The 27419-nt window shown below is 47.4% G+C and overlaps 1 protein-coding gene across 4 annotated transcripts; it reads right to left on the minus strand.

The window, feature by feature from the left end:
• Positions 1-264: 264 nt before the first annotated feature.
• LOC308273899 (serum amyloid A-5 protein-like) lies at positions 265-24995 on the minus strand (the record flags this gene model as incomplete). Of its 4 annotated transcripts, none has more annotated exons than XM_080711307.1 (3): positions 265-403; positions 11450-11588; positions 24908-24995. In XM_080711307.1, the coding sequence occupies 3 exons, from the start codon at positions 24993-24995 to the stop codon at positions 265-267; spliced, it is 366 nt and encodes a 121-aa protein (XP_080567433.1). The 4 variants fall into 4 exon arrangements, with proteins under 4 accessions (XP_080567433.1, XP_080567430.1, XP_080567432.1 ...); XM_080711304.1 differs by lacking the exons at positions 11450-11588; positions 24908-24995 and adding exons at positions 829-967; positions 2186-2273; XM_080711306.1 differs by lacking the exon at positions 265-403 and adding an exon at positions 10890-11028.
• Between the last annotated feature and the right edge of the window lie 2424 nt (positions 24996-27419).

The raw sequence follows: 27419 nt of genomic DNA on the forward strand, positions 1-27419 counted from the left end.
CCTGAGCAACTGTTGACATCATATTCTTACACACTCACACCCAGGCTGGATCTCCACGGTGTTGTTTCTTGTTCAACCTTTTTGTATCAAACAGGCACCACTAATGGAAAATAAATAACACAATGGCTACAAATCCAATCTCTTGTTCATTTATTAAAAACACTTTGTTGGCCCTCCACCACTTTCTGTGGACACTGGCAACAACTCCAGTTTCCATGCTGAGGGGCTCACAGGCAGTGTCCTGAGCCAGAGTAAGGAAAAAGCTCAGTACTTGTCAGGCAGGCCTTCAGGTCTGTAGCGATTGGGGTCTCCACCACCTCGGCCCCATCTGTTGGCTTCCTGGTCAGCCTCGACGTCTTCGTGTCCACGGCCAAAGAATTGCTGGATATTCTCTCTAGCATCACTAGTCAAGACAGACAGGAAGGAGATTAAAAACCAGGGTGATGAGCCACAGCCAGCCCTCCCAATCCTTCCCTTTCTAGGAAATGGCTCCACAGGAGGCCAGAAAGGCCAAGGAAGGGGCTAAGACTCTGCCCCTGCCTGGAACCATCCCACGCAGCCCAGGCTGGCCACTTGAGGCTGGGTGAACAGTGCCAGAGAGGGAGGGTGGGGGATGACTCAATGACCTCCCTTTCTTTGTGTGGAAGCAGGCCCACAACTCCTCAGCTATCTCCTGGCTCTGCTGAAGCCCAAGCTCTGCCGTGGCTGTAGCGAGAGGGGCAGGATGGGCAGGAGGACCAGAGCCCATCCTGACAGTGGCCTCCTGCAGGGCTCATTCCCTGTGATCCCCACCATAGCCAAAGCCAGGCACCAAGAAACCCACGTTACCTGATCACTTCTGCAGCCCAGGCTCCTCCAGGTCCCCTCTGTGCGGCCTCATAGTTCCCCTTAGCATGGAAGTATTTGTCTGAATCGATGTAGTTGGCTTCTTTCATGTCAGAGTAGGCTTGCCACATGTCTTTAGCCCCTGAACCAAAATCAAAAGACATCAAGGAGATAAAATCAGGTGAGCACCAAGACTGTGATGACACCTTCAAAAGAATCAAATGAGAACACAGCCAACGTCTCAGCCTGAACTCAGTGAGACCCTGTTTCAAAATAAAGAATAAAAAATTGAACTGGGGTGTGCTTGGAGGTAGAACGCTCCTGCGCTCTATCCCCACTAATGAAAAAAAAAAAATCTCAGCCTTTAGTGACTACACCCTAGGAAGCCAGGTCTTGATGGACCTTGCCCTACCCTTCCTGGTCTGCGAGGAACTCTAATGGCAGCCATTGGGGGGCCCTGTGCAGCTCTACCTGACCACTGTGTTGCTGAGCGCCACCTTACATTGGTGTGAGATCTGCAAAGAAGGGAGCTGCCACTGTAGACTAGGACGCCTCACGTTTAGCACGATGGCAGAGCTGGAGCAGCCGGTTCTGTGTCCAGGGCTGTCCTGAGCACTGCGGGGTGTTCCCAGCATCCCGGGCCTCAGCCACCTGTCAAGCTGTGGTGCCCCTTTCCCAAGTGGACAACCAAACAGGTGGGCACACATTGAAAATGTCCCAGAACCAGAATGTTGTCTCAGCTCCAGAAGCACTGCTCTGGAATGCAGCTGCACAGAATTAGGGACTGGGAGGAGTGGGGTGTGAACGAGGACGGAGGGTCTGAGCAGGCTCCAGACAGCCAGCTCTCCTGCCCTGATGCCTCACGTGCGATTGTGGGCTCTGAATGCGCGTCCCTGGGGTTGAGAGATCTGCCCCTGCTCAGGAGACTCTGCTGACGCTGTGCTTGTGGAGGAAACACTGGGGTCAGGCTCTCAGCTGTGCTTGCAGGTTCTCATCACCTGGGGAGAGACTGGGAGTACAGATGCCCAGGACCCAGCCTAGGCAGCTCTTCGGAGTCCTCAGTGGAGGGAGAAGGGCCCTAGCAGTAGCAGTGGCTATAGCTGCCCAGGGCATTCCTGTGTGCCTGACATTGCTGACAGTAGGGCTCAGAGGAGGGGAGCAGACACAGCCACCTGGCAAGACTGGCTTGGTGCACAGCTGGGTGAGAGCCCCTGTCTGCCACCTGATCTATTGAGTCCAGTCTAATAAGTGCTCCCCAGAGCACCAGGTGTTCCTGCCACCAGGACAGCACCAGGGAGACAGGGCCCCTCCCTTCACCATGCTCAGAGGGAACCCCCAGACCTTCCTTCCATGGCCTTACCTCCAGCGGCTTCTGTCACGAAGGACCACCATCCGCTGTTTACTCCCAGGACCAAGGAGCAGAAAATCAGGCCTGTGAACAGCTTCATGGTGCTGAAAAGGAAGGAGAGAGAAAGGATGCACGGTTGGAATTGACCCCTCTCCTTTTGACAGCTGCATCCCAGAGGCTGGTTGCTCGCTTCCTTGGTGAGCATTAGGATCTTAGCAGTTCCTTGGAAGCCTTGCAGTAGGACCTCACTGAGAGCCACAGTCTCTTATCTTGACCCCATCAGTGCTGAGCCCATGTGTGTCTAAAGGACATCACAGTGGCACTGATAGAGGACAGCGGAGTTGGGAGCAGACTGCAGCTTCACAGAAGTCTATAACTCATTTTCAATTACTTCCCCATGCCCAGCACAAATCACACATGGAATGAGTAAAAATCAGAATCATTATTTCTAAAGGCGATGAGAAAGAGAAAATAGTCAAATTTTATAAACTCACTCCCTGCAGCCTTTCTCGCCTGATGCTCAATGGAACAGAGCTGCTGGTTGCTGGCTGCAGGGAGTGGAGGCTGCTATTTATCCTGAGCCTTCTCCCCTGGCCTCCTGGGCAGGAGGGAAGCCAGGTGCCTGGGAAAGTCCCTCCAGGTCATTTCCTAGAAAAAGTGCAATGGAAAAACCACTGCGCTGTTGTGAGCTCTCCATTCCTAGGTCATTTTCCCAAATTGTGCAACCTGGGGACAGGGCATCTCTTTGCTGTGCACGGCCAGCTCTTTGGGTCAGGTGAGCTTGTCTGTTGGTCAATCATGGGGGAGCTCAAATGGGGAGAGGCAGGTAATTAGCCCCGCTATGGAACCCCAGGATGCTTTAGAGGAAGAGGGACCAGGTCTCCTGCAGCCAGCACCTTGCCTTTCCAGGCTTTGTCTTAGAAGGAGCCTTGTTGGGCCTGATGATAGATTCTTCAGAAATTGAGCCCTTTGAGCTCCTGTCTAAACTCTTTGAGCTTCCAACCTGACAGGCTTGCCTCATCAACACACACCTGTCCCAGCATGCCATGTGAACATACGGAGCTCTCACCTCTAAGGTGCCTAAATCTCCTGCCCAGCTGACTGCGCTAATTAACAGATATATTCGTTAGGCTGGCTCCTGAGTGGGCCAATGTAGTAAAGCGACATTTTAGTTCCCCAAGACAAAATCTGGAGAGCCATAGTGTGGGAGGAAAGCATTTGGGCACGAGAACTGAGGGGTAAACTCTAAGAAGCCTATACAACGCATAGAATGTGCCATCTGTTATGGAAAAATGCATCCCAGTGGGAAAGGGCCGAGCTCCCAGGCAGATGGAGGTGGGACGAGTTCTTGGACTGTATTCTGGGGGGATGGAGGGTCAACTTCTGTCTCCTTTCACTGTAAGACAGAAAGTTCAGCAGGCTCAGCCCAGCTCTGCCGGGGCTGGTGTAAGAGATGAAGGCCAGTACTCACACCAAGGACCAGCAGGGCTAGAGCTGAGTGTACATGAGCAGAGCCACCGGCTTTTAGGAAGATCTCTCTGTCACCCATCTTAACTGGAAACATTCTAGAAAAGGAATTCTGGGCATTTTAGTCCAGCCTCGACATCGTTGCAAACTATCTAAAGACAGTAGAGAAATGCTGCTTCTCTATCTCAAACCAAATGCAGTTTATTGTTAACTCCTTCTGTTTGCTGGATCTATTTGGACTGGCCAGCAAGTCCTATTATTTAATTATCACCTTCCTGCAGTCTCATCGGTGTTATTCTGTCATTCTTTGCTGATATCAATGAGACACAGACTCATCAATTCTGGACTTGAGAGATACCTAGCAAACGGGAGTGTAGACATACATGAACATTTTCTTTTGACTTTCCGAGGATGTCTTATGTGTACTAATGCCATTTATGACCCAAAGATTTCAAGTCTGTCCAATTTGACCTTATCACCAGGGCAGCAAGTTATCAATTTACAAGCAAGCCAACTTCATGCTCTGAAATTAAAGGATCAGAAGCCAGGTGTGGTGGCGCACGCCTGTAATCCCAGCATTCGGGAGGATGAGACAGGAGGATCTCGGTTCGCTACCAGCCTCGGCTACTTAGTGAGGCCCTCTGCAACTTAGTGAGCCCCTATTTCAAAATAAAGAATAAAAAATAGGGCTGGGGGCGTAGCTTTCAGGTAGAATGACCCTGTTTCCATCCCTAGTACCACACACAAAAAAAGTAATTAAAGGATCAGAATATGTAAAGAATGCATGAAACCTGCAGTATGTCACTATCATTATGAATAGCAATATGATGTGAAACTATAATGCATCAATAAATGTAAAAATAAATAAAAATAAGTAAATTTAGTCCTTTGATTTTTTAAAAAGGGTTTTTTTTCTTTTATTGTCTTTTTGGAATCGGGGCTCAAACCCAGAGTGCCACACCTGCAAAGCAGGCGCTTTGCCACTGAACTACATCCCAGCCCCCTTTGATTTTTTTTTAACAGTTTAGTTTTTAGTTCTACTTCTTTCAGTTATTTTGTTAAATGTTATCGTAAATAGCACTGCTTTATAAATTTCATTTTTCACTTGTTTATTTCTAGTATAGAGAAATATGATTAATACACCCCAGGCATTTTTAAATTTTTTATTTGGAAGCATGGTGTAAGTTGGGAAGGCCTCACTGCTTTGCTGAGGCTGGCTGTGAACCTGTGCTCTTTCTATCTCAGCCTCCCAAGCACTGGGATCATAGGCATGTGCCACCACGTCCAGGAAAAAAAAAAAAAAAAAAAATATATATATATATATATATATATATATATATACACACACATATGTGTGTGTGTGTGTGTGTGTGTGTGTGTGTGTGTGTGTGTGTGTGTATTGGTGGTACTGGGGTTCCTGGAAGCCCTTCTACCTCTGGGCTGCACTCCCAGACCTATTTTATACTTTTTTTTAATTTTTGGAAACAGGGTCTCTTAGGCCAGCACGGCTGGCTTGGAACCTGCGATTTCCTCCTGTCTCTGCCTCCCAAGCATGGGGATTACAAGCGTGCGCCACCACGCCTGGCCAGAAAATATTTTTTTTACAACTATTTGTTTAAAGTACTCTTCTAGAGCCAATTTAGCTTTAAAGTGACACGAGAATCCACGTCACCTGTGAATGTGCCATTCATCCACCATCTGGTTCATGGCCACTTTCATTCTATAGGACCTGGCTGAGCCCATGCAAAGTGCCAACCCTTCCAAGTGCCATAATATGTCCAGCCTCCTGGTGTGTATGTTGTAGCCATCATTAAATAAATATATAACACAAATAGGAACATTTCTTACTATCTAATCAAATCTATTTCTGACAATTATTGGGTAGCAGTTGTTTGAGAACCAGGGATAGCAAGTTTTTGTATACCAATTTTTTTTTTTTTTTGCATGTTTGGGTGTGACATTGGGGATTCTATCTCTGAGCTATGCTGCCAGCCTTATTATTATTATTTTTTTTTTTTTGCAGTACTGATGATGGAATCCAGGGACATTCGATCTTCAAACTACACCCCCAGCCCTATTTTTTATTCTTTATTTGGAAGCAGGGTCTCACTGAGTTGCAAAGGGCCTCACTAAGTAGCAGAGACTGTCCACAAACCCTGGTCCTCCTGTCTCAGCCTCCCAAATGCTGGGATTAGAAGCATGTACCACCATGCCTGGCTCCTATTTTGTTTGTAAACAAGTTCTCACTAAGTTGCAGAGGGCCTCAGTAAGTTGCTGAGACTGGCCATGAATCTAATATCCTTCTAATCTCAGATTCCAAAGTACTAGAATAAGAAGCAGATTACACTTCATCTAGTTTATACAGTTTCTAAGAGAAAACAGTATAATCTTTTCCTAGTTAATTTTGACAAGTATTATGCAAACTATTGAAACACCTATTTTAAAATCCATAGCCATGGTGGTGGCATGCACCTGTATTCCCAGTACTCAGGAGGCTGAGACACAAGGATCACAGATGCTCAGCTAGCTTCAGAACTTAGCAAGGTCCTCAGCAACTTAGCAAGACCCTATTTCAAACCAAGAAACAATATGTAGCTCAGAGATAGAAAACCTGGGTTCAAACTCCAATACCACCAAAAAATAAAACAATAAATAAATAAATAAAACTAAAAAGCTGAAGGAAAGGATTTAATGTTTTCCCCAAATCTGATAAATATTTGAAGCAATGAACATGCTTACCCTGAAGAGATTATTTCAAAATATATACATATAGAGCCGGCGTAATGGTGCACACTTGTAATCCTAGTACTTGTGAGGCTGAGACAGAGGATCGCAGGTTTGTGGCCAGCCCCAGCAACTCATGAGGATTTCCACAATTTAGTTCAATCCTATTTAAAAATAAAGAATAAAATAGGAAAGACAGTTATGGTGGTGCATGCATGTAATCCCAGCATTTGGGAGGCTGAGACAGGAGGATTGTGGTTTGCGGACAGCCTCAGTTACTTAGTGAGGCCCTTTGCAACCCAGTGATACTCTGTTTCAAAATAAAGAATAAAAAATAGGGCTGGGGGTGTAGCTCATAAATAGAATGCCCCTGGGTTCCACCCCCAGTACTGCAAAAAAAATAATAATAAAAAATAAAAATAAAATAGGACTGAGGGTATAGCTTGGAAGTAGAATGCCCCTGGGTTCAATTCCCAGTACCATACACTATACATACATACATAATTACATGTATATATCATATATACATGTCATAAAAACACCACATGGTACTACATAAATATGTATAATTTGCACATCAGGTAAAAAGAAAGTAAATTTTAATATTAGAAAACTATATTCAGAAAGAAAAACTCATCATCATCACCACTCCTGCTTTCATATCACTACTAACAAAATCACCTGGAATATTATTGGATGGCAAAAGGGAAGAAGGAAGAAGAGCAGGTGGCATGTAGGAAGAACAGAGACAGACCCAGCGAGAAAGTAGTTATATACAGTAAAAGCAGTTTAGGACAAGGGAGGTAAAGGACGCAGTGGCTTAGGACGCTGGTCAGCGGTGGGGATTGTTCTGGAGGTGGAGACTAGAACAGGTGCAGATTGGGACTGTTTCTTGCTTTGGGGCTGAGTGTGGGGTGGTGCTCTTTTAGGGTTGATACTTACAAGCTGATAGAATAACATTCCCAGAGCTCATGTGGACTGCACAATGAAACCACGAGGAGGATTCTGGATCTCCTCCCAGCGGTGCGCCATCTGCTATTCACAGATGTTCTAGAGGGAATGGAAGAGCATGGAGGAGAAGGACATCATAATGAGGGAGGCAAGCAGAGCTGTCTTTCAACACGGGAGGAAGAGAGATGGACAGAAATGGACACTTATAAACAGGAATGGGGTTTTAAGCTGACCCACAGCATGAAAAAGTGGGTGCAGTAGCGCTCCCAGGACAGGTCACCTCTTGAGACCAGGAAGAGGAACACGTCTCCCTGGGTGGGGGCACTTTGTGTGTCTGTGAGTCCATCTGTGAGTCGCAGCCACCTCATTCCTTCTATGTGTAGGCCACTTCCCCTAGGAATGCCTGGCTGTCATTCCTGAAGAAAAACTGTCCTTCAACCCCTTTTTGAAAGAAAAGCCATAGAGATCATGAAGCTCATTCCAGGACAAGCAGCCAGGACACAGCCCCTAGACCAGGCTCCTCCTGCTCTAGCCTATGCCCCCGGACCCTCAACATGTTCTCCTCTGGGCCGCTGTGAACCCCTTGACAGAGAAGAGCTGCTGTGTGGTAATTCCAGGTTGGACGGTTTGGTTGAGAGAATGCCATGGGTCACAGTCACCTCAGCTCTGGCAGCAGAAGCCCGGACGTTGTCCCCTGGCCGTCTTGCCAGGCTTCTCTCTGACAGGAGCCCATCAATAAGCCTCAGAATGCCTTACATTGGTGTGAGGTCTGGAAAGGAGAAGGGAGCTGCCACTGTAGACTAGGATGCCTCACGTTCAGCACGATGGCAGAGCTGGAGCAGCCGGTTCTGTGTGTTTAGTGCTGTCCTGAGCACTGCGGTGTGTTCCCAGCACACCGGGCCTCAGCCACCTGTCAAGCTGTGGTGTCCATTCCCCAAGTGGACAACCAAACAGATGCGCACACATTGAAAATGTCCCCAGAGCCAGAATGTTGTCTCAGCTCCAGAAGCACTGCTCTGGAATGCAGCTGCACAGGATTAGGGACTGGGAGGAGTGGGGTGTGGACGAGGACGGAGGGTCTGAGCAGGCTCCAGACAGCCAGCTCTCCTGCCCTGATGCCTCACGTGCGATTGTGGGCTCTGAATGCGCGTCCCTGGGGTTGAGAGATCTTCCCCTGCTCAGAAGACTCTGCTGATGCTGTGCTTGTGGAGGAAACACTGGTGCCAGGGCCCTCAGCTGCGCTTGCAGGTTCTCAACACCTGGGGAGAGACTGGGAGTCCAGATGCCCAGCCCCCAGCCCGGCAGCTCCTCAGAATCCTCAGTGGAGTAATGTACACTGAACCTGAAGGCCTGAGAATCAGAGGAACCAATGATGTAAATCCTAGTCTGGGGGCAACAGATGGGCTGAGAAATCTGACTCAGCTCAAGCACTTAGGGAAAGGGGGGCAAATTCCTCCTTCCTCTATCTTTGGTTCTGTTCAGGCCCTTCAGCAGATTAGGTGATGCCCAGTTATTAAGGATGCAACCTACTTTCCTAAGCCCACTCACTCATATGCTAGTCTCATGCAGATACACACTAACGAACACACCCAATGTGGTTAGTGTGGCCGTCCTGTGGCCCACTAAAGTGTGCATACAAGGGCTGGGATGTCCTTCAGGGGGAGAGTGCTGGCCTAGCATGCAGGAAGGCCTAGGTTCAATCTCCAGTACTGCAAAAGAAAAAAGAAAAAGAGTACATGCATAATATAAGTAACATCAGACACTAAGTCAGTTTTGTACCTTTTCTAACAGAGAAGAGTTGCAGATGTGTTATATGAGGATAACCAGGTCACTAACAGAAGGCATTTTGGTATGTTGAAGCATGAAGATTAGATCTACAAGTATAAATCATAAAATTCTTGAGTAAACCAAGAACTTTCTTCTTTGGATAAAATGCTGGTATTTTTTTTCACATGACAGATTAGAGAGAGGTACATGAACTTCTGCATTCAAGTTTTAATTCCTTAATATTTCTAGTAATAATGTGCTGATGATGAAGTTTTACATATCTACAAAGACTTGGAAGGCTTGCTTTATTTGACTCCAAAAGCCATTCTTTTTCTTACCTATCATCATTTCCTCACCCGTCCAAGATCTAGTTTCAGTACTGGCAACAAATATCGAATTGAACAAGACCTGATATCAACATTACAGTCTTTTGACAATGTTTTACATCTTCATATTTTACAACACTGAGCCCAAAGCTAACCAGAGTCCTGAGCCTTCTCTCACCAGCCAGTCTGCTATCTATCTCGACCATATGTCATTTGGAATAGAAGTGGCCTCAGACATTTACAAAAATCCTTTAACTTGACATTGATAATTGTCTTCAGATAAGAACTGTATGAGAAACTTCTCTTGTGACTGACTATATCAACAATTTTCCCTCCTATGTGAAAACTAGTTTCCTGTAAATATATCTTTTTATCATTAATCTCCTCTGCTTAGGAGTCCTCCTGAATTCCACATTCATAGTAGAAATATGTAAGAGTTATCAATGAGTCTACTCTGAGCTTTACATTCACTCTCCAGCCCTGTTGTGATGTTGGGGCTGGACCCACTAACCAGTTCTTGACCAGCTGGGCATGATGATTCTCTTTGGAGGTAGAGGGAGCTGGAGGGACCCAGGATATAGAGACCTCCCTTGCAGGTCCTGTGCCTGGCGTCCTTCAGTGGTGCATTTCTACTGTGCAGGACACTCTATGGCACAGCCAGGGAGTTTTTGTGGAACCCAAAAGAAACGGCAGTTTCCCAACAATTTCTTTGGTACCTCAATTGGATTTTCAGGATTCCATTAACATCTCACTTGGGGTTGCCATAAAATTTCCACTGATTAAGTGGCTTTTTTTTTCTTCTTTTTTTCAGGTCTGGGGATGGAACCAAGGGGCATTCTACCTCTGAGCTACTTTTGAGGTACCTGGACAGATACTATCAGCTCGGTATTAAAATGCCCTTTAAAGTTACTTCCTTGTTTCTGCCTGCTGACTGGTAAAGAGACGTTTCCCTGAGAACTGAGCTGAAGATCCAGGTGGCCTGCAGGCGCAGTGCACACTCCAGGGCCAGGCCTCCTGTGGCTGTGTGCCCTTCTCTAGAAGCTGAGGCCTCTGAGGACAAGGGCCTCAGGAAAAGAAAACAACAGAACACAAGAACACACCTAACAGGGACTGAGGAGACCCACACATGGAAAGGCCTGGGAAGAGCATCATGGAGGCACAGGGGCTGGGGAGGGAGGAGGAGGGTCTGGTTGCAGAAGGGCCAGGGCTGGTTCCTCTCCTGTGGGACTGTTGACATCATATTCTTACACACTTACACCCTGGCTGGATCTCAACAGTGTTGTTTCCTGTTCAACATTTTGTATCAAACAGGCACCACAAATGGAAAATAAATAACACAGTGGCTACAAACCCAATTTCTTGTGCATTTATTAAAAACACTTTGTGGCCCCTCCACCACTTTCTGTGGACACTATTAACAACTCAAGTCTCTGTGCTCAGGGGCTCACAGGCAGTGTCCTGAGACAGAACAAGGAAAAAGCTCAGTACTTGTCAGGCAGGCCTTTAGGTCTGTAGCGATTGGGGTTTCCACCACTTCGGCCCCATCTGTTGGCTTCCTGGTCAGCCTCGACGTCCTCGTGTCCACGGCCCAAGAATTGCTGGATATTCTCTCTAGCATTGCTAGTCAAGACAGACAGGAAGATTAAACACCAGGGTGATGAGCCACAGCCAGCCCCCCCAATCCTTCCCTTTCTAGGAAATGGCTCCACAGGAGACGAGGAAAGCCAAGGACAGGAGCTAAGACTCTGCCCCTGCCTGGCACCATCCCATGCAGCCCAGGATGGCCAATGAGGCTGGGTGTACAGTGCCAGAGAAGGAGGGTGGGGATGGATTCATGGCCTCCCTTTCTTTGTGTGGGAGCAGGCCCACGACTCCTCAGCCATACCCTGGCTCTGCTGAAGCCCAGGCACAGCTCTGGCTGCAGGGAGAGGGGCAGGATGGGCAGGAGGACCAGGGCCCAGCCTGACAGAAGCCTCCTGCAGGGCTCATTCCCTGTGATCCCCACCACAGCCAAGGCCAGGCACCCAGGAATCCATATTACCTGAGCACTTCTGCAGCCCAGGCACCTCCAGGTCCCCTCCGGGCGGCCTCATAGTTCCCCCGAGCATGGAAGTATTTGTCTGAATTTATGAAGTTGGCTTCTCTCATGTCCCTGTAGGCTCGCCACATGTCTCTAGTCCCTGAACCAAAATCAAAAGACACCAAGGAGATCAGATCAGGTGAGCACCAAGACTGTGATGGCACCTTCAAAAGAATCAACTGAGAACACAGCCAACGTCTCAGCCTTAACTCAATGAGACTCTATTTCAAAACAAAGAATTAAAAAATTGGACTGGGTATCCGCTAAGGTAGAATGTTGCTGGGCTCTATCTCCACTACTGGAAAAAAAATATCTCAGCCTCTGGTGATTACACCCTTGGAAGCCACATCCTCATGGACCTTGCCCTACTCCTCCCTGGTCGGCTAAGAATTCTAATGGCAGTCTTTGGGGTGCACTGTGAGGCCTTTGCCTGACCACTGTGCTGCTGGCACCACCTTACTTCAGTGTAAGATCTGGAAAGGAGAAGGGAGCTGCCAGTGTAGACTAGGACACCTCACATTCAGCGCGATGGCAGAGCTGGAACAGCCAGTTCTGTGTCCAGATCTGTCCTAAGCACTACAGGGTGTTCCCAGAACCCCGGTCTTCTATGACCTGTCAGGCTGTGGTTCCCCTTCCCCATGTGGACGACCAAATAAATGCACACACATTGAAAATGTCCCCGGAGCCAAAATGTTGTTTCAGCTCCAGAAGTACCGCTCTTGAATGCAGCTGTACAGGTTTAGGGACTGGGAGGAGTGGGGTGTGGACGAGGACAGAGGGTCTGAGCAAACCCCCAATATGCAGCTCTCCTGCCCTGATGCCTCACTTGCAATTGTGGGCTCTGATGTGCATCCCTGGGGTTGAGAGATCTGCCCCTGCTCAGGAGACTCTGCTGACGCTGTGCTTGTGGAGGACACTGGGGTCAGGGACCTCAGCTGTGTTTGCAGGTTCTCATCACCTGGGGAGAGACTGGGAGTCCAGATGCCCAGGCCCCAGCCCAGGCAGCTCCTCGGAGTCCTCAGTGGAGGGAGAAGGGCCCTAGCAGTGGCAGTGGCTATAGCTGCCCAGGGCATTCCTGTGTGCCTGACATTACTGACAGTGGGACGCAGAGGAGGGGAGCAGACACACCCACCTGGCAAGAATGACTTGATGCACAGCTGGGTGAGAGCCCCTGTCTGCCACCTGCTCTATTGAGTCCAGTTTAAGAAGTGCTCCCCAGAGCACCAGGTGTTCCTGCCGCCAGGGCAGCACCACGGACACAAGGCCCCTCCCTTCACCATGCTCAGGGGGAACCCTAAGACCTTCCCTCCATGGCTTTACCTCCAGCAGCTTGTTTAAAGAAGTCCCACAATCTTTCGCTGTTTACTGCCAGGACCAAGGAGCAGAGAATCAGGCCTGTGAACAGCTTCATGGTGCTGAAAAGAAAGGAGAGAGAAAGGATGCACGGTTAGAACTGACCCCTCTCCTTTTGATAGCTAAATCCCAGAGGCTGGTTGCTCGCTTCCTTGGTGAGCATTAGGATCTTAGCAGTTCCTTGGAAGCCTTGCAGTAGGACCTCACTGAGAGCCACAGCCTCTCATCTTGACCCCATCGGTCCTGAGCCCATGTGTGTCTAAAGGACCACACGGTGGCACTGATAGAGGACAGAGGAGTTGGGAACAGACTGCAGCTTCACAGGAGTCTATAACTCATTTTGCATTACTTCCCCATGCCCAGCACAGGTCACACACGGGCTGAATAAAAATCAGAATCATCATTTCTAAAGGGGATGAGAAAGAGAAGCAGAAAGATTTTATAAACTCACTCCCTGCAGCCTTCCTCGCCTGATGCCCAGTGGAGCAGAGCTGCCGGTTGCTGGCTGCAGGGAGTGGAGGCTGCTATTTATCCTGAGCCTTCTCCCCTGGCCTCCTGGGCAGGAGGGGAGCCAGGTGCCTGGGAAAGTCCCTCCAGGTCATTTCCTAGAAAAACTGCAATGGAAAAATCCCTGTGCTGTAGTGAGTTCTCCATTCCCAGGTCATTTTCCCAAATTGTGCAACCTGGGGACAGGGCCTCCCTTTGCTCTGCAAGGGCAGCTCTTTGGGACAGGTGAGCTGGTTTTCTAATCAATCTTGGAGGAACTCAGACAAGGCAATGAACAATGCTATGGAGCCCCAGGATGCTGTAGGGGAGGAGGGACCAGGCCTCCTGCAGCCAGTTATCTTGCCTTCCAAGGCTTGGCCTTAGGATGGGTCTTGCTGGGCCAGATGACAGATGCTTCTGGAAGTATGTCCTTTGAGCTGCTGTCTAAATTTTTTGAGCTTTCAAACGGACAAGATAGCCTCACCAAGCACACGTGTGCTCTGGAAGGCATCTTACAGCAAGGCATGTGAATATAGTAAGCTCTTACCTCTAAGCTGCGTTAACCTTTCCAGATGGCCTGGCCAATTAACAAACACATTAGATATGCTGGATACTAACTGGCTCAGTATTGTAAAGGGACATTCTATTTCTCCAACCCAATTCTGAGAACCACATGCTGCAGGACAAGAATTGAGTGCAAGGCTTAGATCAATGAAACAGAATAGAATATACAGAAACAAATCCACACACTTAGCCAATTTATTTTTGACAAAGATGTCAAACACTTTTGTGTCCAGCCTAGATGACATAAATCACTGCACACTGTCTAAACACAAATGGAAGAGAAAGGCTGAAGCTGCCTGAAACCAAACACAGTTTGGTGATACCTCCCTTTGCTGGGTCCACTTGCACCAGCCAGAAACTCTGCTCTGTTTTATTCTCACCTCTCTGCTTGTTCAGTCAACTGTTACTGACATTCTTTCCTGATAGAAATGAGATACAGTCTCTCAAACTCTTAATTTGAATAAGATATCTAGCATAGGGCAGTATAGAGCTATGCCAGCATTTCTTTTGACTTTCTAAGGACATCTGATATGCATTTATGCTCTTTGTAAATCAGAGGTAACTCTGTCCAAAATGACCTTTTCACCAGGGCAACAGACATAAATTTATGAGGAAACTGACAGGAGGTTGAGGGTTCAGAAAAAACAAAGAATGTCTGAAGCCTGGTTGCCTTAACAGATTTTTTTTTAATACTCTCCTAAAAATCAATGTCACTTTATTTATTTATTTATTTATTTATTTACTTTCAGTACTGGGAATAAAACCCAGGGGCATTCTACCCCTGAGCTATAACCCAGCCCTAATTTTTATTCTTTATTTTGAGACAGGGTCTCACTGAGTTGCAAAGGGCCTAAGTAGCTGAGGCTGGCTGCAAACCGTGATCTTCCTGTCTTAGCCTCCTGAATGATGGGATTACAGACGTGCACCACCATGCCCGGCTCAATGTCACTTTAAAGTGACAACGAAAAACAGGTCTGTCTTTTACCCTTTTGTATGTGATGTTCATCCCAACATCTGCTTCTTTTTTTTTTTTTTGGTGGTACTGGGGTTCCCGGAAGCCCTTCTACCTTCGGGCTACACTCCCAGACCTATTTTACATTTTTTTATTTGGAAACAGGGTCTCCTAAGCCAGCGCGCGCGGCTGGCTTCGAACCTGCGCGATCCTCCTGTCTCTGCCTCCCAAGTGCGGGGATTACAAGCGTGTGCCACCACGCCCGGCGAACATCTGCTTCTTGACTATATCAAACTATAGGACCTGGGCCCCTTCCATGTGCCACAATGTGTGCAAGCTCGTGGTGTTTATGTTGTGGTGATCAGTAAAAATTTATAACATTGTTGGGTAGCAATGATTTTGAGGATCAGGAATAGCAAGTTTTTGCATGCCACTTATTTTCCTGTGAAAACTGTAACCCTTTCCTAACCAATTTCTACAAATATTATCCAAGCTACTCACACTAAGTTTAAAATACACTGAGGACATCTTCCCAACCTAAGTCAAAAAACAGGCCCATTACCTGATTATTTTATGACTAATGAACTTGCTCATGCATATTTTTGAGGAAACCACAATAACACTCTAAAGAGTGGACACTAATTCCATTTTCTGTCAATACTGTAGCACGTATGTACTTCCACTTAAAAATAAACCACATTGAAGATACTAAGTGCAAACTATTTCTCCATAACAAAATATGCAATGATTTGGCAATGAAGTAAGTGGGAAAATATGTAATGAAAAATATCAATGCCCAATTTCAAGTCATGGAGTGACAGCTTTCACTATGTGGCCTGCCGAGACTGCCTGCTGCCTCGGCATCTATGTGTTGAGACCCCACTCCACATAGCCAATCGGCAACAAACCCCGAGAAGGAGTTGTCGTCTCTGGCCAAAGTACCCCACACTTTTAGATACCCTTCATGACTATTATTTTCTTGGTAATGATTCCTTTTAACTCTCTACACGAATTGCTCCGGTGATGTGAGATCAGGACTACGAAAGAAATTGAGTCCGTGGAAATAAATTCTCTAAAAATTTGTCTAAATGTCCTTGGCTCTGCTCAATAATAATGAAAAACTGGCCAGAACTCAGATGCTGTGATAAGCATTCCAGCTGCAGCAATCACAAATGGTCTCCGACCCTCATTCCTATCACTAACTTAGGTTAAGCCATTAACTCCGGTAAGGTAGCTCAGTTCAAGGTAACTCTGTTTACCCTTGAGATCCTGCCTAGAGACAGAGACAATAGAGCCAAGGAAAAAGATTGTTGACTTTTACGCCCAGTATGAGCATTCCCGGAGACAGTGAGACTGGCCGCATGGTTAGGAATGAATATGACAAAATAAAGGACAGACATTCTAAATATATATGTATGAAGGAAAGGAAATACCATAAGAGTAAGAAAAGCATTTTTGCATGAAGAAGAGCTTATCATAAGAACGTCCCAACTGGGAAAGAAAGGAATTAGAAGGCTAGAAGCAGGTTGCAGAGGGTTTGTGACAGGGAAATGGATTATTAAAGATGAATAGGCTTTTAATAGGCTCGTTGTCTAAAGAAGAGTGTTTAGCAATTAAGGAAATACATCTGACAATTAAATCCAAGAACTTTGTGGTGTTGTTTGTGGTATTTTGTCTGCCAAACTGTGTTGTGAGTTTGCTTAAGCTTTCAGATTTAGAAGATAAGATGCCAACACCTGAAGAAACCCTATCACATCCACCTGAATCACCACATCTCCCCACACTTGCTATATGAAATGAGCCCAAAAGATGGAAAGTTCCAAGAAAGTTAAAGAAGATTCCCCGAGAAGCCTCCAAGCCTTGGGCGTGCCTGTTTCTTTTGGGAGGTCGCCCTTTGGAACTGCTCATCTGCAAGACCTGGGAAAGAATCCGGAGTTAATCTCTCGAAGGCCAACAGACAGCTGAAGGACTAGTTTTATTACCTTTGTTTACATGTCATTCATTATTATTTCACAGTGATTGCATTCACTCCCTTTTCTCTTATTATTAACTTTACTGGTGAAGGGTATAAATTTTGGGGGTTTTTGTATTAAAGTGTCATTGGCTCAAGAAGCCTTTGTCCATGTCAGATTCTTTCTAGAGAGCGCCGTCACTAGGAACTCTTAGTTCCTAGAAGGGAAAGAATCGCTGCAGATAAGAGGCTGCAGTACTTCACTCTAATCCTTCCCCATCTTTGCTGAGGTTTTCGACCGCGAGTGGACTCGCGCCCCAATTAGACTGAGCTGGTTTGCGACAGTGGCCCTCGACATTGTACACACCACGTACAATGGTCTGGAGCTCCGGAAGATGCTACTTTTAGGATATATCCAGAAAATAGGCATCTAATTGAGTTGTATTTACTTTTATTTACCCAGTTTCTTATCATAGAAGACTCAAAGTGAACAAAACATGGGGATAGCAGCCTTGTCTGGCTACTAATCATAATCGACTGTATTTCTATACCTGATGTCACACCCCACCTATGACAGATTCTCCCTAATTCTTATGGGATGGATGAGTCAATGCATGATACAGTCAACAGAGACTGAGAGTTTGAAGACATTTCAGAAAAAAAAGGAAATGTTGTATGGTACCTCATAAATATCTATATTCATATGAAATAGAGATAAGGGAGATAGTCAGCACAGAACCTTCTGCCTACAGCTCATTGGAAGGAAGGCAACAGGGAGGGAAGGGCAGGAAGCATATAGGAAAGACAGACTGACCTGGCGAGAAAGTAGTGATGTGCAGCAAAAGCAGGTCAGGTCAGAGAGGCACAGGAAACCCTGGCTTAGCCCACTGGTCAGCGACCAAGCTTGCATTATTTCCTGCTTTGGAGGTCAGTGTGAGATGCTCTGGTCTTAGGGCTGATAATTATGAGCAGGTGGAATGGCCTCCAAAAGCTCATGTGCATTGTGTAGTGAAACCTGGGATGCTTCCCACCCTTGCTCCAAGGGCCTTCATCCACTATCCAAAGATGTTCTAGGGAGAGTGGAAGGAGCCCGCAGAGGAATGGGAGGGAGGCAGAGCAGAGCTGTCTTCCAACACAGGAGGACGAGAGACACTTTGAAATGCAGGTTGGGTTTGAAGCTGACCCATAGCATGCAAACGTGGGTGCAGTAGTGCTCCCAGGCCAGGTCAGCCTTTTGAGGCCAGGGGAAGAACGGGTCTCTCTGGGGAAGGGGCGCTTTGTGTGTCTGTGAGTCCATCTGTGAGTTGCAGCCACCTCATTCCTTCTATGCATAAGGCCACTTCTCCTAGGAATGCCTGACTGTCAAAGCTGAAGAAAAATTGACTTTCAACCTCTTTCTACCTGATTTTGTATTTTTTTATGCTTTTTCCATGTTTGTTTACACGGCCAAAGATCGAACCCAGAGCTTTGCACGTGCTATGCAAGCGCTCTGTACTGAGGCAAATCCCCACCCCCTCAACTCCTTTCTGAAGAGAAGTAGAGATCATGAAGCTCATTCCAGGACAAGCAGCCAGGACACAGCCCCTTGGCCAGGCTCCTCCTGCTCTAGCCCCTGCCCCCGGACCCTCAACATGTTCTTCTCTGGGCAGCTGTGAACCCCTTGACAGAGAAGGGCTGCTGTGTGGTAATTCCAGGTTGGACGGTTTGGTTGGGAGAATGCCATGGGTCACAGTCACCTCAGCTCTGGCAGCAGAAGCCCGGACGTTGTCCCCTGGCCGTCTTGCCAGGCTTCTCTCTGACAGGAGCCCATCAATAAGCCTCAGAATGCCTTGCCAGTAGAGGCCGTGACGCTGAGTTCCCATCACAGATCCTACAATCCAGCCACTTGGACTTTAAGCACAGGACACAGAAGCTTCGGCCACGCCTGGTACTACAGACCTGGTGTGACCCTGGCTCTGCCATGTACTGGCACTGGGAGCGCATGCAGTGCCTGGAGGAGGGCGGGCACTGTCTTAGGGAGAGAGTGCAGCGCAGTGCAACAGGGTCCTTGTGTGAAAGGCAGATCCTGCAGAGAAGGGCCACAGAGGTGTTGCACTTCAAATGCTGCCCGTGTTTCTAGGCGGTGGGAAGTGCTGATGCTATTCTGGGCCTTGAGAATGTCCTTGAATGACGGGTTCCCTTAGAGTCCGGGATCACTTAAAGACGGATATGTTCTGACCAATGCATCACTGTATCACAGTGTTGTACCTTGCGCTCATTCATATGAGCATGGTGTAGACCTCCTGATAAAATAGACAGACACAGTGACCACGGATGGATGAAGCTACTGTTGGCATAACAGGACATACTGTGTACAATACGCTTAGTGTGTGTGTGTGTGTGTGTGTGTGTGTGTGTGTGTGTGTGTTACTGGTTGGAACCCAGAGGCTTTCTACCTCCGACTATACTCTCAGACCTATTTATATTTTATTTGGAAACAGGGTCTCACTAAGTTGCTGAGAGTCTCACTAAGTAGTTGAGGCTGGCTTCGAACCTGCAGGATCCTCCTGTCTCAGCCTCCCAAGTTCAGGGATTATAACCCTTCTACTTTTGGACTACACTCACAAACCATTTTTTTTTTTTTTTTTTTTGCGGGTCTCGGGATGGAATCCAGGGGCATTTTATCTCCAAGCTACAGCCCCTGCCCTATTTTTTATTCTTTATTTTGAAACAGGGTGTCACTGAGTTGGAGAGGGCATCACTAAGTAGCTGAGGCTGTCCGCGAACTGCGATCCTCCCCAGGTCTCAGCCAACCAAATGCTGGGATTACAATGTGCGTCACCACGCCTGGCTCCAAACCTATTTTTTTTATATTTTTTTAAATTTGGAAACCGTGTCTCTTAAGCCAGCGCGGCTGGCTTCAAACCTACATGATCCTCCTGTCTCTGCCTCCCAAGTGTGGGGATTACAAGAGTGCACCACCACTCCCAGCTTGCTTTTTTTTTAAACAAGTAGAGGTAGTACACTATAAAAATGCTGAAAAACCCTATAGTGTAGGGCATGAACCATTAGCAGTGTTATTTATTGTCATTACTAGTATTGTGTCCTCTACAGAATTTCTTGTGCTTTAAATTTTATGTGTTTTAAATGACTGGCATGGTTGTTTACATTAGCATCACCAAAACATATAACTAATACCTGGTGCACAATGTTACAGTGACTATGTTGTCCCTAGGTGATCATTTTATTTATTTATTTATTTATTTATTTATTTATTTATTTATTTTATTTATGTTTGCAGGAACGCAGGGACTTTCTACCTCTGAGCTACATCCTCAGCCCTATTTTTCAGTCTTTTATTATTGACAGGGTCTCACTGAGTTGCAAATGAGCTCACTAAGTAGCTGAGGCTGTCCCTGAAAGGTGATCCTCTGGTCTCCACCCCTGAATGCTGGGATTACAATCTTGCACCACCACGCCCAGCTCCCATAAGTTTTTAAAATCAATTTTATTGCTCAAGGTGCTTTTACACAACTGTTAAAAGATTGGATGATGTGGAAACTGACATGGTTGCACACACTTGTAATCCCAGTACTTGGGAGGCTGAGACAGGAAGATCTCAGGTTTGTGGTCAGCCTCAGATACTTAGTAAGGCCCTCTGCAACTTAGTAAGACCCTGTTTCAAAATAAAGAATTGAAAATAGGGCTGGGGGAGTAGCTCAGAGGTAGAATGCTCCTGGATTCAACCCCTAGTTCCACAAAAAAGTTTGGATATGTACCGCAGAGGTAGAGTGCCCCTGGGTTCAATCCCCAATACCAAAAACACATGCAAAAAAAAAAAAAAAACAACCAAAAAACAAACCTATATTGAGATTATGTAAAATAAATGATAGATATTTAAAGCATTTGGTAGGATGAGTTTCTTTCAGAGCTGGGAAGTTGGATGATGTTTGATAAATGTGTAAACTTAACTACATTATGCCAATGAAGAAAGAGAATATTTCTATCATCCCAAAAGTATTCTTATTTTTATTTTATGATTTTAATATACTTATATTGGTGCTTTGTCATAACACATTATAATGAGATTGAGAGTGATAAAAAAAAAACCCACATGCACACAACACTGGGCGTGTTTCCCTCCAGATCACACCCGTCTCCCTGCCACACCAACATAATACTAAAACTGGTATATATAACTTCATATTTGAACACACCATCATTTCAACTCTTTTCTTCGTTAAGTCCTCCCTTTCACCTTCCCACCTCCCTCCCCAAACCCCCTTACACCATCCCACTAGCATCGCACCTCATTTAGGTGATAGAAACTTTTTTAGCTCCAATATATTTTATGGGTATTGTTGACCGGAATATCATTACGTGGCTTGTGACTATAATTATCCATTTGTGAACTATTCATCGAGGACCTTTACAGAACAGTGAATGGGCTAGGTACTGGGGAGACATGGGCTTCAAACCCTGCCTGTGACTTCAAAAGCTGAGACTTGTAATTGGGGAATAATAAAGACAAAAGCATAGGAGAAATTTCTTACTCATTGGATGGTCAAATCCGTGAGATTCCAATGAATAAACAGAGAAGGCCAAGTGTAGAGAAATTAGAGCCCAGGAAAAGAGGAAGCAAGGCATCATGAATGGTCCTAAGATCTTGTCTCCCTCGAGATCAACAATCCCAGGTGCTCAGTCTCTTCTGGTCCCCTTAAAATGAATGAGGTGCCTGGACTCTCCGGGGCTCCTGCCCCTTTCCTCACTGCGCTCACACACACAAGCTGTCAAACCTGCAGCAGGGAGGACACCGGGACAGACTTCCCTCTGGTTCCTCTCCCTAGGAAACTAGCCATCAGGAATGTGAGAGGACTCCCCTAAGGACATGGACTCCTGAGTCTGCTGTGTTGTGTCTTCTTCAAAGCCTGCACCCCGCATAGGAGCAATTTCCTCCTAGTGAGAGCTTCTAGGTTGCAATGTGCAGGCACCAGCAGACCCCAAGCACAAGCGCACACTTACTCCTGGTCTCCTGTCCCAGAGGCTTTAAGCCTCTGCAACCTGCTGGGCTTTACCTGATGAAAACGAGTCAGGCAGAGGACCTCAGATGAGCATGGTGGGATTCTGTCCCAGACCTCCATGGGCAAAGGTCCTGGCCACCCTGGAGTCTGGATAAGAGAGTACAAAACGGACTACAAAACAGCTCCGCGTTGTGCTACGAACACTTTATTGTCTGTCTCTTCAAACACTTGCAAAGGAAATAGTAAATTACAGCTGTCTCAAAATCTAGAACTTCGCAGGAAATTGTACACAATTGGTGAAACAAAGAATTCACCTGAGAAAGAGAAAGTTTTCAAGACCCACGAACACAAGCTGCAGTTGAGGTACCTGGACAGACACTACCAGCTCTGTATTAAAATGCCCTTTAAAGTTACCTCCTGGTTTCTGCTGCTGACTGGACACTGACTGATAAAGAGAAGTTTCCCAGGGTGCCTGCTCTTCAGGACACCACATCCATTTTGAGGCAGGTAAGGTGCAGAGAGTGTCAGGAAATATTCACAAGGGCCACGGCCTCACAGCATCCCTGAGCCTTGAAACAGGACAGTGAATGGAGAGGGAGACTTTGCTGCTCGGGCTGGTCTTAGACAGAATACACAGATATTGGCGATCACTGGCTCTGTAGTGACAACCGAGAACTGAGCTGAAGATCCAGGTGGCCTGCAAGCTCTGTGCAGACTCCAGGGCCAGGCCTCCTGTGGCTGTGTGCCCTCTCTGGAAGCTGAGGCCTCTGAGGACAAGGGCCCCAGGGAATGAAAACAACAGAACATAACCTAACAGGGCCTGGGGAGACCCACACATGGAAAGGCCTGGGAAGAGCATCATGGAGGCACAGGGGCTGGGGAGGGAGGAGGAGGGTCTGGTTGCAGAAGGGCCAGGGCCGGTGCCTCTCCTGAGCAACTGTTGACATCATATTCTTACACACTCACACCCAGGCTGGATCTCCACGGTGTTGTTTCTTGTTCAACCTTTTTGTATCAAACAGGCACCACTAATGGAAAATAAATAACACAATGGCTACAAATCCAATCTCTTGTTCATTTATTAAAAACACTTTGTTGGCCCTCCACCACTTTCTGTGGACACTGGCAACAACTCCAGTTTCCATGCTGAGGGGCTCACAGGCAGTGTCCTGAGCCAGAGTAAGGAAAAAGCTCAGTACTTGTCAGGCAGGCCTTCAGGTCTGTAGCGATTGGGGTCTCCACCACCTCGGCCCCATCTGTTGGCTTCCTGGTCAGCCTCGACGTCTTCGTGTCCACGGCCAAAGAATTGCTGGATATTCTCTCTAGCATCACTAGTCAAGACAGACAGGAAGGAGATTAAAAACCAGGGTGATGAGCCACAGCCAGCCCTCCCAATCCTTCCCTTTCTAGGAAATGGCTCCACAGGAGGCCAGAAAGGCCAAGGAAGGGGCTAAGACTCTGCCCCTGCCTGGAACCATCCCACGCAGCCCAGGCTGGCCACTTGAGGCTGGGTGAACAGTGCCAGAGAGGGAGGGTGGGGGATGACTCAATGACCTCCCTTTCTTTGTGTGGAAGCAGGCCCACAACTCCTCAGCTATCTCCTGGCTCTGCTGAAGCCCAAGCTCTGCCGTGGTTGTAGCGAGAGGGGCAGGATGGGCAGGAGGACCAGAGCCCATCCTGACAGTGGCCTCCTGCAGGGCTCATTCCCTGTGATCCCCACCATAGCCAAAGCCAGGCACCAAGAAACCCACGTTACCTGATCACTTCTGCAGCCCAGGCTCCTCCAGGTCCCCTCTGTGCGGCCTCATAGTTCCCCTTAGCATGGAAGTATTTGTCTGAATCGATGTAGTTGGCTTCTTTCATGTCAGAGTAGGCTTGCCACATGTCTTTAGCCCCTGAACCAAAATCAAAAGACATCAAGGAGATAAAATCAGGTGAGCACCAAGACTGTGATGACACCTTCAAAAGAATCAAATGAGAACACAGCCAACGTCTCAGCCTGAACTCAGTGAGACCCTGTTTCAAAATAAAGAATAAAAAATTGAACTGGGGTGTGCTTGGAGGTAGAACGCTCCTGCGCTCTATCCCCACTAATGAAAAAAAAAAAATCTCAGCCTTTAGTGACTACACCCTAGGAAGCCAGGTCTTGATGGACCTTGCCCTACCCTTCCTGGTCTGCGAGGAACTCTAATGGCAGCCATTGGGGGGCCCTGTGCAGCTCTACCTGACCACTGTGTTGCTGAGCGCCACCTTACATTGGTGTGAGATCTGCAAAGAAGGGAGCTGCCACTGTAGACTAGGACGCCTCACGTTTAGCACGATGGCAGAGCTGGAGCAGCCGGTTCTGTGTCCAGGGCTGTCCTGAGCACTGCGGGGTGTTCCCAGCATCCCGGGCCTCAGCCACCTGTCAAGCTGTGGTGCCCCTTTCCCAAGTGGACAACCAAACAGGTGGGCACACATTGAAAATGTCCCAGAACCAGAATGTTGTCTCAGCTCCAGAAGCACTGCTCTGGAATGCAGCTGCACAGAATTAGGGACTGGGAGGAGTGGGGTGTGAACGAGGACGGAGGGTCTGAGCAGGCTCCAGACAGCCAGCTCTCCTGCCCTGATGCCTCACGTGCGATTGTGGGCTCTGAATGCGCGTCCCTGGGGTTGAGAGATCTGCCCCTGCTCAGGAGACTCTGCTGACGCTGTGCTTGTGGAGGAAACACTGGGGTCAGGCTCTCAGCTGTGCTTGCAGGTTCTCATCACCTGGGGAGAGACTGGGAGTACAGATGCCCAGGACCCAGCCTAGGCAGCTCTTCGGAGTCCTCAGTGGAGGGAGAAGGGCCCTAGCAGTAGCAGTGGCTATAGCTGCCCAGGGCATTCCTGTGTGCCTGACATTGCTGACAGTAGGGCTCAGAGGAGGGGAGCAGACACAGCCACCTGGCAAGACTGGCTTGGTGCACAGCTGGGTGAGAGCCCCTGTCTGCCACCTGATCTATTGAGTCCAGTCTAATAAGTGCTCCCCAGAGCACCAGGTGTTCCTGCCACCAGGACAGCACCAGGGAGACAGGGCCCCTCCCTTCACCATGCTCAGAGGGAACCCCCAGACCTTCCTTCCATGGCCTTACCTCCAGCGGCTTCTGTCACGAAGGACCACCATCCGCTGTTTACTCCCAGGACCAAGGAGCAGAAAATCAGGCCTGTGAACAGCTTCATGGTGCTGAAAAGGAAGGAGAGAGAAAGGATGCACGGTTGGAACTGACCCCTCTCCTTTTGACAGCTGCATCCCAGAGGCTGGTTGCTCGCTTCCTTGGTGAGCATTAGGATCTTAGCAGTTCCTTGGAAGCCTTGCAGTAGGACCTCACTGAGAGCCACAGTCTCTTATCTTGACCCCATCAGTGCTGAGCCCATGTGTGTCTAAAGGACATCACAGTGGCACTGATAGAGGACAGCGGAGTTGGGAGCAGACTGCAGCTTCACAGAAGTCTATAACTCATTTTCAATTACTTCCCCATGCCCAGCACAAATCACACATGGAATGAGTAAAAATCAGAATCATTATTTCTAAAGGCGATGAGAAAGAGAAAATAGTCAAATTTTATAAACTCACTCCCTGCAGCCTTTCTCGCCTGATGCTCAATGGAACAGAGCTGCTGGTTGCTGGCTGCAGGGAGTGGAGGCTGCTATTTATCCTGAGCCTTCTCCCCTGGCCTCCTGGGCAGGAGGGAAGCCAGGTGCCTGGGAAAGTCCCTCCAGGTCATTTCCTAGAAAAAGTGCAATGGAAAAACCACTGCGCTGTTGTGAGCTCTCCATTCCTAGGTCATTTTCCCAAATTGTGCAACCTGGGGACAGGGCATCTCTTTGCTGTGCACGGCCAGCTCTTTGGGTCAGGTGAGCTTGTCTGTTGGTCAATCATGGGGGAACTCAAATGGGGAGAGGCAGGTAATTAGCCCCGCTATGGAACCCCAGGATGCTTTAGGGGAAGAGGGACCAGGTCTCCTGCAGCCAGCACCTTGCCTTTCCAGGCTTTGTCTTAGAAGGAGCCTTGTTGGGCCTGATGATAGATTCTTCAGAAATTGAGCCCTTTGAGCTCCTGTCTAAACTCTTTGAGCTTCCAACCTGACAGGCTTGCCTCATCAACACACACCTGTCCCAGCATGCCATGTGAACATACGGAGCTCTCACCTCTAAGGTGCCTAAATCTCCTGCCCAGCTGACTGCGCTAATTAACAGATATATTCGTTAGGCTGGCTCCTGAGTGGGCCAATGTAGTAAAGCGACATTTTAGTTCCCCAGACAAAATCTGGAGAGCCATAGTGTGGGAGGAAAGCATTTGGGCACGAGAACTGAGGGGTAAACTCTAAGAAGCCTATACAACGCATAGAATGTGCCATCTGTTATGAAAAAATGCATCCCAGTGGGAAAGGGCCGAGCTCCCAGGCAGATGGAGGTGGGACGAGTTCTTGGACTGTATTCTGGGGGGATGGAGGGTCAACTTCTGTCTCCTTTCACTGTAAGACAGAAAGTTCAGCAGGCTCAGCCCAGCTCTGCCGGGGCTGGTGTAAGAGATGAAGGCCAGTACTCACACCAAGGACCAGCAGGGCTAGAGCTGAGTGTACATGAGCAGAGCCACCGGCTTTTAGGAAGATCTCTCTGTCACCCATCTTAACTGGAAACATTCTAGAAAAGGAATTCTGGGCATTTTAGTCCAGCCTCGACATCGTTGCAAACTATCTAAAGACAGTAGAGAAATGCTGCTTCTCTATCTCAAACCAAATGCAGTTTATTGTTAACTCCTTCTGTTTGCTGGATCTATTTGGACTGGCCAGCAAGTCCTATTATTTAATTCTCACCTTCCTGCAGTCTCATCGGTTGTTATTCTGTCATTCTTTGCTGATATCAATGAGACACAGACTCATCAATTCTGGACTTGAGAGATACCTAGCAAACGGGAGTGTAGACATACATGAACATTTTCTTTTGACTTTCCGAGGATGTCTTATGTGTACTAATGCCATTTATGACCCAAAGATTTCAAGTCTGTCCAATTTGACCTTATCACCAGGGCAGCAAGTTATCAATTTACAAGCAAGCCAACTTCATGCTCTGAAATTAAAGGATCAGAAGCCAGGTGTGGTGGCGCACGCCTGTAATCCCAGCATTCGGGAGGATGAGACAGGAGGATCTCGGTTCGCTACCAGCCTCGGCTACTTAGTGAGGCCCTCTGCAACTTAGTGAGCCCCTATTTCAAAATAAAGAATAAAAAATAGGGCTGGGGGCGTAGCTTTCAGGTAGAATGACCCTGTTTCCATCCCTAGTACCACACACAAAAAAAGTAATTAAAGGATCAGAATATGTAAAGAATGCATGAAACCTGCAGTATGTCACTATCATTATGAATAGCAATATGATGTGAAACTATAATGCATCAATAAATGTAAAAATAAATAAAAATAAGTAAATTTAGTCCTTTGATTTTTTAAAAAGGGTTTTTTTTCTTTTATTGTCTTTTTGGAATCGGGGCTCAAACCCAGAGTGCCACACCTGCAAAGCAGGCGCTTTGCCACTGAACTACATCCCAGCCCCCTTTGATTTTTTTTTAACAGTTTAGTTTTTAGTTCTACTTCTTTCAGTTATTTT

Source organism: Muscardinus avellanarius (assembly GCF_963383645.1).
Source record: "Muscardinus avellanarius genome assembly, chromosome: 1".
NCBI lineage: Eukaryota > Metazoa > Chordata > Mammalia > Rodentia > Gliridae > Muscardinus > Muscardinus avellanarius.